General features: G+C 41.2%; 1 protein-coding gene and 5 non-coding genes across 9 annotated transcripts; all 6 read right to left on the bottom strand.

Moving 5' to 3' along the window:
* Window positions 1–740: 740 nt before the first annotated feature.
* EIF4A2 (eukaryotic translation initiation factor 4A2) lies at window positions 741–9,416 on the bottom strand. Of its 4 annotated transcripts, none has more exons than XR_007358323.2 (12): window positions 9,289–9,416; window positions 8,180–8,225; window positions 7,959–8,091; window positions 7,531–7,670; window positions 5,939–6,107; window positions 5,384–5,493; window positions 4,849–4,992; window positions 4,276–4,413; window positions 3,797–3,886; window positions 3,306–3,385; window positions 2,378–2,485; window positions 1,409–1,547 (listed from the first exon to the last, which is right to left on the bottom strand). XR_007358323.2 is itself a non-coding variant. In XM_048863084.2 (11 exons), exons 1-11 carry the CDS (start codon window positions 9,315–9,317, stop codon window positions 1,403–1,405), a joined length of 1,224 nt encoding a protein of 407 aa, XP_048719041.1. In that variant the 5' UTR covers window positions 9,318–9,416; the 3' UTR covers window positions 741–1,402. The 4 variants fall into 4 exon arrangements, 2 of the variants coding, with proteins under 2 accessions (XP_048719041.1, XP_074988193.1); XR_007358324.2 differs by having other exon boundaries at window positions 1,422–1,547; window positions 2,382–2,485; XM_048863084.2 differs by lacking the exon at window positions 2,378–2,485 and having other exon boundaries at window positions 741–1,547.
* On the bottom strand, window positions 3,965–4,092 carry LOC125643238 (small nucleolar RNA SNORA63). The gene has a single exon (XR_007358636.1). It is a non-coding gene; the product is annotated as a small nucleolar RNA SNORA63 (small nucleolar RNA).
* Window positions 4,610–4,790, bottom strand: LOC125643258 (small nucleolar RNA SNORA81). The gene has a single exon (XR_007358656.2). It is a non-coding gene; the product is annotated as a small nucleolar RNA SNORA81 (small nucleolar RNA).
* LOC125643239 (small nucleolar RNA SNORA63) lies at window positions 5,210–5,337 on the bottom strand. Its single transcript, XR_007358637.1, has one exon. It is a non-coding gene; the product is annotated as a small nucleolar RNA SNORA63 (small nucleolar RNA).
* LOC125643261 (small nucleolar RNA SNORD2) lies at window positions 5,587–5,657 on the bottom strand. Its single transcript, XR_007358659.1, has one exon. It is a non-coding gene; the product is annotated as a small nucleolar RNA SNORD2 (small nucleolar RNA).
* Window positions 7,748–7,816, bottom strand: LOC125643260 (small nucleolar RNA SNORD2). The gene has a single exon (XR_007358658.1). It is a non-coding gene; the product is annotated as a small nucleolar RNA SNORD2 (small nucleolar RNA).
* Window positions 9,417–9,709: the final 293 nt, after the last annotated feature.

Here is a 9,709-nt window from a genome sequence, read left to right as displayed (position 1 = left end):
CAGGCAAGGGGAGCTGCAATCCGGAGCCCTGCAACTAAGGGCTGAAGTCCTCAGCCTTTGGCTCTAGGGACCTCATCACAATCTGGGGCCTACAGACCACATAAGGGTTTCATAAAGGTTGTCATTGCTGGAGACCCATGGTTTACAACATGGTGGCTACAGCCTAAGATTTCCAAAGGGGTATGTACCTCCATTTGCAATTTGGAGGTCCATAAATGAAAGATTTAAAACCACAAGCACTTGTCTGGACTAGGTTTTTTTTTTTTTACCAGTTTTACATTGTAGCTGCACATTTGCAAAGCCCTACACTTAACAGATGACTATTACAAGATATTTAAATTTGAGATTAAAAGCCATACCTATGTAAGCTATTTTAGTGTGATGCACTCTAATAAGCATTTGCAGATGTACAAATTAACTGCATGAGGCAGAGAAGGAAAAGCTTAGGACTTACCCATAGGCAGTGGAGCTCTTCCCCAGTGGGGAAAAAAAACTAGTCTTTAGAATGTTTAGCTACTTACTAGCAAGTAATTTAAAGAAAAGAAAAAGCTTTAACCTGATTCTCAGGCTACTTATGGAGCCCTCTAGTAGCTGCAGAAAGGAAGGTTAGGGTAACCAGCATTGGTGATTATACTCAAATGCAAAACTTAGGCTGATCTTATTTCTCCTCCCAACACTAGAAATGATTACCTCCACTCAATGACAGACACTGTCAGTCAAAAACTTTTACACTTTGAAAGTGAATATAGAAGTATTTTATTTAACATTCAAACTTCATTAAGACATGTGCAATATGGCAATTTTACTGGGTTTAACCCAAACTAAGACAAATAGTATGATTGCTTGCTTGCTGGGGCTTAACAGGGTCCAGATTACACTTACCACTAATTAAATACTTTATTGAATAAATACATACCAAACAAAAACACATTTTAATACTCTTTATAAAAAAGTAGATATTTTAAAGGCCTTTCCAATTCAATCTAAAGTATAAGTAAAACATACAATAAAGGAAGGTATGCTAGTTTAACATAATTGGCTGATTTTATACAGCACTTATATCTTTTAGTCCATAAGTAAATTATCAAATGATAAAGAACATCTAATACAACCACTTCTACTGAACTAGGAAATAAATTTCTAATGAAGAAAAAATTTACAGACCCCATGACTTTCCACCCAACCCCAACAGTCTAACCCTAAAGTGGATAAAGCCAATGGCTTTCCCCACAAGAGCTCACGACAAAATGTCGTTTTGCTTATCAAAAATCTGTATTTCAGATCCGTTATGAGCATTGAGACAAGATTCAATATATCCCCAAAGAAAGCAGCACAATGCACGTTGTGAATCGCCTATTCAGCAACAGCGAGCACTGCATTCAAAAAGCTCTCATCCCAGGGATTAAATGAGATCAGCCACATTCATTGGCATCTCCTCCACTGTAGTATTGTAGAAAGTCTCAATATCCCGAAGAATTCTTTTGTCCTCTTCAGTAACAAAGTTTATAGCCACACCTTTCCTGCCAAAACGACCACCTCGTCCAATTCTGCACAGAACAGAAGACTTTTTTAAAATGTGTTTTTCTAAACGATACCCTCCTATAGGAATTTGAGAGACATTTTATGGCCAGTATTATATAGGACAATAGACTAGATTATCACAATGGTCCCTTCTGGCCTTATCTGCCAAAGGCCAGTTTATCCTTATTTACAGTACTAGATACTACTCAGTGGTATTTGGCTAAGAAAAATGAGCAGTTAATGCCAACCTTAAGAAATATCCAACCTATAGAGAGCAGTAGAGAAAGATTACTGTTGTGCTGCAAAATAATCTCAGTGTAGCTCTTCTTGGTGTTGTGATATGAAGTGCAAAATCATTTCAACCCACCCACTCTTGCACCTTTGAAAATGGCTAGCAATGAGACTTACATCCAGCCACCCTCATCCATTTCCCAAGCATGGGCAGAGCTTGATCAGCCTAGCACAGGTAAAATGTTCAAGAATGCTAAAAAATATCAAAGTCAGCAACAGATGTACTCCAATTACATTCTGTAATGCAGAACAATAAATGTTCATATTTCATTGTGAAAACAAGTATTTTTAATTTAAGATGCTGTTTTCAGTGGGAAAACTTATCAGTTTGACAAGGAAACCCAACCTAAACATCACTGCTTTTGTATACCAGTTTTAGGTAAGACACTGATTACACCACCACATTAGTTTGAGTGAGTTGACAGCCCACCACAGTTCTGCCTTCCTTCATGGAAAACTGGACAATGTGAAACACCTTTTCTGTAAAAGCTAAAATACACAAGAATGGCTCATGACAAAACTTAAAGTGAATAATCATGACAAAAGAAAACAAATATATAAATACCAACTCGCTCTTTATTCAAACAGTGTGCCGCTTACGAATCCACGTCCTAAATTAGGTCAACGCCGTTTCTGAGCACCATCTTGTGTCATCAACTGCTGCTATCGACTCCTGTATTTTTTTACATCAAGTAACAGAGTACAATTTACTTCATTTAAGGACAAAGCCACTAGAAGTATTTAACTAAAGCTAGGGAAACAAAACTGAAATTGCTACCAGAAAAAAAAACCACAGAAGAAAGAATCCCACTGTAGAGGAACCACCAAGAAATAAACAATGAAGGCACAAAACATAGCACAATTAGACCTTGGAAGTCAACATATTCTTACTATACCAGCTGAAGTTGCTAATATGGAAGCCTACTAGCTGAACAGCAGCAGCAACTCAGGAAAAATTAGCTATGGCCTAAAGCCATAAGATGTGGTGGACAATCTTTTCTAACTGCAGTGTTCATGCCAAGTCTAGTTCCTGATTTTTGGCAATATCCGAGACTCCACAAGATATACTGCAGGAGGTACTAATTCAGCAGCAGATGCCAATTGGACTACACCTCAGCAATGAATGTATCAGGTAACAATGCTAAGACGGACTAAGACATCTAAGTTTTCCCACTGCTTTGTTTCATTGACTAACCAAGAAGCTCTGCCCCTCCCCCATTTCAGAAATGTTGTGGAAACAGCTGTACCAGTCAGTGCTTAGTGTTCGATATTTTAGATAGGTATGCCCTTCTTGGAATGGCTGGATACACACACTATTCCAGTTCTCTCTCCCCCCCCCCCAAGTGGAATAAGAAAACCCAGAGCAGTGGGTGGGTTTGTCCAAGTTATGCAGATAGAAATATGTACAAAATAGGACGCAAGTTCTTGTGATTTAGTCTGAAGCAGTGAAAAATGGGAGAAACATTCAATGATGTAACACTGCAGCAACTAACCTGTGAATGTAGTTTTCACGATTGGTCGGCAGGTCATAATTTATAACCAACGAAACCTGTTGCACATCAATGCCACGAGCCTGGAAGCCAATACAGACTCTTTAATACAAGCCCACACATTTTAGAGAAAGAAATTTACTCCTTGTTTTGTTGACCACATTATAGTGATGAACTACAACCGTGTAGTAGCCCATAGTGGAGTGTAGTCTTTACTCTTCCAAGAGCTTAAGTGGTTCGGTTACAATAACCTTCACCAAGTCAAGAAGCTTTTGGCAGCGTGAACATGCTAAACTAAAACACTGGGGAGGTGCAGTATTAAGGTAATTGGATGTTGGGGGGCATGGATCAGTGTTCACATCGCACTACCAATCAGTACCCAGCCCAAGCTGGGGAAGCTAATGATCCAACCAGTGGACTGAATTCGGTGATGAATTCTGGTCACATGCCACCTGAAGCACATTGCACATATGCTAAGAAGATTGGATAGTTACCAACAAGTCAGTAGTGATCAAGACACGGCTTGATCCTGATCTAAACTCTCTCATGATAACATCTCGTTCCTTCTGGTCCATGTCACCATGCTGGAGAAATCAAAAATGAACTTTTTACAATCTCAATATTCCAGAACAGAAAAAAAAAATCTGTTTTCTTATTTTAACGTGTATGAGACCAAGCGTCCCCATCTGCTATGGGATCAAGGCAGGCAGGGATAGTATGAAACATTTTGCTTTGAGCAGGGGGAACGACAATACAGCACTTCACAGCTACATTGTAACTTAACCTGCTTCTTGCTTTAGTTCTAGGCACCAAAAACTGGGGTTGTTTATAGAGTTTCTGAATCCATCTATTTAAACACTTCTTTAGTGGGAACGATTCTATCATTGCACAACTGAAGTGGAGATATATAAAGCAGTCCCTACAAGGTCACAAGCATGAGATGTCTTAGATAAAACGAAGAATCAACTCTCACCAGAGCAGAGACCGTGAAGTCCCTTGCATGCATTTTCTCTGTAAGCCAATCCACTTTTCTCCTTGTATTCAGGAAAATAACAGCCTGTGTAATGGTCAGTGTCTCATACAAGTCACAGAGAGTATCCAGCTTCCATTCCTAAATGAATTTGCACATATTTAGGAAAAAGTGCCAGGTAATTCAATTTGTATTATCTAACAAGTTCAGTTACTAAGAAAAATCTAAATATGGGAGGGCAAGAACTACAAAAAAACCCCATAAAATTAACATTTCAGTATCTAAGATTATGTAGCTACAACATGAAAAATAAGCATTACATGCATGTTTCCATGTAGATTATTGCACCAAATCTTAAGACATAGGACACTGGACATTAAGAAAGAGGTCCACCCAAGTCATTTTGGATCTAGTGCATATTTATTATTCTTCTTATGTGTACTCTGCTAGCATTACTACAAAAACCAAGGCTCAGCCCTGGTTTCTGTAATTTTAGCACAGTGCTTGAACAAGAAGGTGGAAAGACAAGAGATCTTCTAAATACTTCCAGCCAAAGGAAATAAAGTTAGCACCTACCTCTCTTTCAACATTAATATAGAATTGTTTGATGCCCTCAAGGGTCAATTCTTCTTTCTTCACCAGAATACGTATAGGATCTCTCATGAACTTTTTGGTCACTTCCAAGACATCCATAGGCATTGTGGCTGACAGCAATACAACCTAAGAGATACAATTTTAGAAGCATTTTCTTACACTACAAATTAAGAAAACACCAATATTCAGGTACTGTACTAACCCTAATGAGACCAACACCACCAACATCCAAGAGAGCAGTTTGTGCAGTGAGCACTCAAAAGCAGAGAGACCACACTTAAATATGATCATCAATTGATAAATATTGAAATTAATCTCACACTGGTAAGTGAAGACAGATTACAAGTACGAGACCAAGCGTCCCTGTCTACTGTGGGATCAAGGCAGACAGGAATAGTATGAAACAATTTATTTGAGCAGGGGGGAACGACAATACAGCACTTGACAGCTACATTGTAACTTATCCTGCATTTCTAACAAGCTATTCATTTTAGTTATAACTAAATTCTGATTTTACCTGAATATTTGTGCTTAACTTTTGAAAAATTTCATAGATTTGATCTTTAAATCCACGGCTCAACATTTCGTCTGCTTCATCCAAGACAAACATCTTGATCCATTTAGGTGCTAGGAGAAAGGGAGACGTGTTTCATAAACTATGCTAAGGACAACGTTTAGTGTATCTGAAATGGCTGTGAATCACTACTTCATCCTTGACAGGAGTGATCAGTATAAACTTTTATCATCATTTTTAAGTCAGTCCCGAAAGATGGTAAAACATCACTTCACTCTCCTTTAAGTTTCACACCCTGTAAGTTATGTATCCAATGTAAAGTTTCAAACATCCTTAACTTCTCCCCAAACTGGTGAACAGTAATATTTTAAATGGAATGTTCATGTATATATCTATTGCCTTTAATATGTATTTCTTCCACAATTATTTATTTACTTGGGAAGTTGAAACCCAGAAATTACAAAGCCTGCTTTCTGTATTGTCAGTTGAAACCATCAAGAAGCTTCCACCTGTGAACAGACTGGTTGCTGAAGAAATGAAACTAAATTCAGTACTTACAAAGATATCGTCTGTTTAACATATCAAACACCCGACCTGGAGTTCCAACCACAATATGTGGAGCCTCAGCCTGAAGCTTCTGCATCTCATTACGAACATTTGTGCCACCAATACAAGCATGGCAAGTTGCACCCATATAGTCTCCAAGAGCCAAAATTACCTTTTGTATCTAAAATAAAAATCCTTAAGTCAGTACTTCCAGTATGTTAACTGGTTTGTTTTTTTCTAAAGTTCCAAAACACTAATTCCTATAATTCACTGTTCAGTTCTAAACAAGGACCATGCACTTGTCTGGTATGGAAACTGGGTCAAAGTTACTGCTAATCTCCCCAAAATTTAAAATATTCACTAAAGAGCAAAGCCCACCAATGGCATCAACATAGTAATTTATTGGGTTGGACTTATTTAAGCTAGTTCTTTCTTCTTACCAACAGAAGAGTCAGTCCCATTATCAATTGAATCCTAGATCTTTTCCTTAAGGTATCTTAAGGAATTTTCCTTTAGAGGCCAAACTGCAAAGTGCCAACAGAATTGAGAAAACTATCACTGGTGTTGTGCACTAGCAGAACAGCTTGCAAAGTTATGATATTTTGTCCTCAGGCATTCAGAGTACACAACTATGCAGTAAACTCAGTTTTATTAGGCAAGACTCAATCATCTTCAGTGTTAAGGCGAAATGATGTATAGCATCACCTGCAAAAATGCCCAATTCTGTTCCCAGTGAAGTCTCACTTTGCCACTGCCTTCACTGAGAGTAGAAATATGATTAGTAAACAATCTAAAGAGAGATCCACTAACCTAGGACTGATCTAGTACCACAATTTTTCCTAGATTCCAAACCCAAAATACCTTTGTAACAGTCAAAATACCAAAAGGTATCATCTTTGGGCAACTACCTCCAAGCACAGTTGACTAATCTTTGGTCTGAGGTAGTAAAAAATATTCTCACTTAAGAGTGCTAAGCAAATTTTATATGGTATAAAACCAAATTGCAAGACATTTTAAAAGTTTGATATCTACACTTTCACTTATCACATCATTAAACCTTAAATCATTGGCTTCTTAGAGCCACTTTAACAGTACAGGATTCAATGTAGCCTGGATCTCCATTTTAAGCAGAATAAAACCTTTTGAGGGTGAAGTAAACATGCAACACAGCATGGGTCAGATAAATACACAAGACAATGAACTGATCACATGTGCACTGCAGTTTTCATGTTGCACAACTGCACAAAGTTGTTTTCAACAAGTGCATTTTGTTTCCACTCAGAACATATTGTTTTAATATCATATTTTTAAGATTTCACCATTTGCTGGGAGATGCCCTTTCAGAACTACACAGCATATTAGCTGTTACCTGCACCTTATCCCAGCATCACCTCCAAACAAGTCACATCTGAACTCCCTTCATGTGGGTAGGGAAAACCTAAAACAGAAGCTATTCCGTTTCCCCATTACACTCAAAGTGGCAAGGATTCTGAATGGATATTAGTTACAGACCCCTTTAAAAAGTCTGTTAACTGTCCTACACAGTTGTGAAACCTGAAACCTATGCAATGTGCAAGCAGCCTTTTTAACTACACTATCAATACCTGTTGAGCCAGTTCTCTGGTAGGGGCCAATACTAGTGCTTGGGTCTCCTTGAGATCAATCTCCAATTGCTGCAGGATGGAAATAGCAAATGTGGCTGTCTTGCCAGTACCTGACTGAGCTTGAGCAATCACATCATACCCTAAAGAAAGTAGGATATATATTTACTGCTCCCACACAAGTCATTCATATTTAGATTAATTCTATTCTTTTTTAAATAAGTGATCAGCAATTAAGAGCTCTCCATTTCAGGTCAGTCCCGAAAGATGATATACCATCATCTCACTTGTTCAAGCAAGGATTAAAAATGTGCTATCACCACACTTTAAAAATAACTACTTAGTACATACATTTAAAAAGATCTCTTTTCTAGTTAACTTGTGTTGTCACCATTAGCAGACAGATGCACCAGACTTTTGTGCTTGCCTACCTTTGATACATGGAATAATAGCTCTCTGTTGAATAGCTGAAGGCTTCTCAAAACCATAAGCATAAATACCCCTGAGAAGCGATTCTTTTAAATTCATATCATCAAAATTGTCAACAATTTCATTCCAATTACTCTGTAAGAAGGAAACAAAAGGCAGGTTATTACAGATTACCTACCTCCATACTTGATTTGAGTCTAAAGGATATTATGCATTTGCTCACCTCAATGATACCATCAGGGTCCATTCCCTCTGGGCCGCCATGGTCTCTGTTGCCAAGAAAGAAAAAACAGACTGTTAATACTCTTTGCAACTAACAACTTGCATGTAGAACAGGACCTCAGTATCTTGAATATCGTTAGCATGGCCCGCACCAAATTGGAACTTGAACCAGTGATGGATTACTCTAGCAAATACTTCGGTATTTTCCCAGCATGAGAACTAGTCTCCCCTCCTCATTCGCACAGAAGCCATTACTCCAAGTTTCTGTGCCAGGCTCAGTCACCATTCACAACTCCTAAACGACAGAGTAAGCGCTCCAAAACGTCTCTACCGTGCAGCAGACCCCGGAGCAAACTGCAGGTGGCAGCACAGCACGCTTCCCCGCAGCAATGCGGAGACAGCAGGCCTCAACATGCAGCACTTCCTCCGCCACAGGCACAGGGCAGAGACCACAGCTCCCAGCATGCAGCACGCCCCCGGCAGCAAAAAAAAAAAAAAAAAAAAAAAAGGGCTCAAAATGCGTTGAGCTGTAGCCCCCACCGCGGAGAAAGCGGAAGAGCTGCCCCCTGTAGACCACCTCGTCCGCAGCGCCGGGAGTGAAGCGTTTTCCCCAGCTTCTATGCGGCGCGCCCCTCCTCCCTCAGCCAGGTCGAACAAACTCTCGCGAGAGCTCCCCCCCCACACAGATTGCGCATATCGGAGACGCTAAAGAAGCGGAGGAACGCGCCCGGCCAGGGCCGCGCCCCTCCCGCTCTGCGTGAGAATGGACTCGCCCGAAGCCGGGCTCGTGAAGGGCCGGAGTGAGCCAACGGGGCGGGGACGCCGCGGTTAAAAGATGAAGCGTCATGGCCGGCTCCTCTCGGAGCGAAATCACGCTGGCCCGCACGGGTGGTTGGGGGGAGGGGGTGGTCCCCGAAACGGACCAGCTGCGGGAAGCACTGGCCTACAAGGGAACAACTGGACTGAACCATGTGGGATGGTACTTCCCCCTAACGGCAAAGAGCCGGCAGCACACGCGCTTCCCCCGCCCCCGCCTTAGTCTCTCTGCCCTTTAAAATCGCCTCAAGAGGGTAAAAAAAGCCACGAAGGCCCCGACTAGTCCCCCAATACCTGCTATAATCCGTCGAGCCCCCTGACATGTTCCGGTCTCCAACCCCCACTGCTGTTCTGTCCTCAACTGAAAAGGCAGCGCCTCCGCCGCGCCTGGTTTATATAGCCATCCTGCCGCCGGGACTCATTCCGCCTTTCGCCGCGGAGGGATCTGTATATCGCCACGCACTCCGAGCCACAAATATGCCCCGTTTAGGACTCGCCGGTGTCACGGATGTCCCCACTCAAACTGGGTATGCTATTTCCCGTGGGGTTCGTAAGGCTGCAAAGGCCAGCAGAGCGGGGCGGAGATTGGAACTATTTTGTGTGCCGCGAAGGCGGAAGGATATTGCAGCAGTTGGAAAGTGACAGTGCCCTCGCTCCTTCCTTTTCCTGCTCGTGCCCCCGCCACTCGCGCCACGGGGTTTCCCTGGCCGGCCCC

The sequence above is a fragment of the Caretta caretta genome, chromosome 9 (genome assembly GCF_965140235.1).
Source record: "Caretta caretta isolate rCarCar2 chromosome 9, rCarCar1.hap1, whole genome shotgun sequence".
Lineage (NCBI taxonomy): Eukaryota > Metazoa > Chordata > Testudines > Cheloniidae > Caretta > Caretta caretta.
Note: the sequence above shows the minus strand (reverse complement) of the source record. Positions and strands in the feature narration are given on the sequence as shown.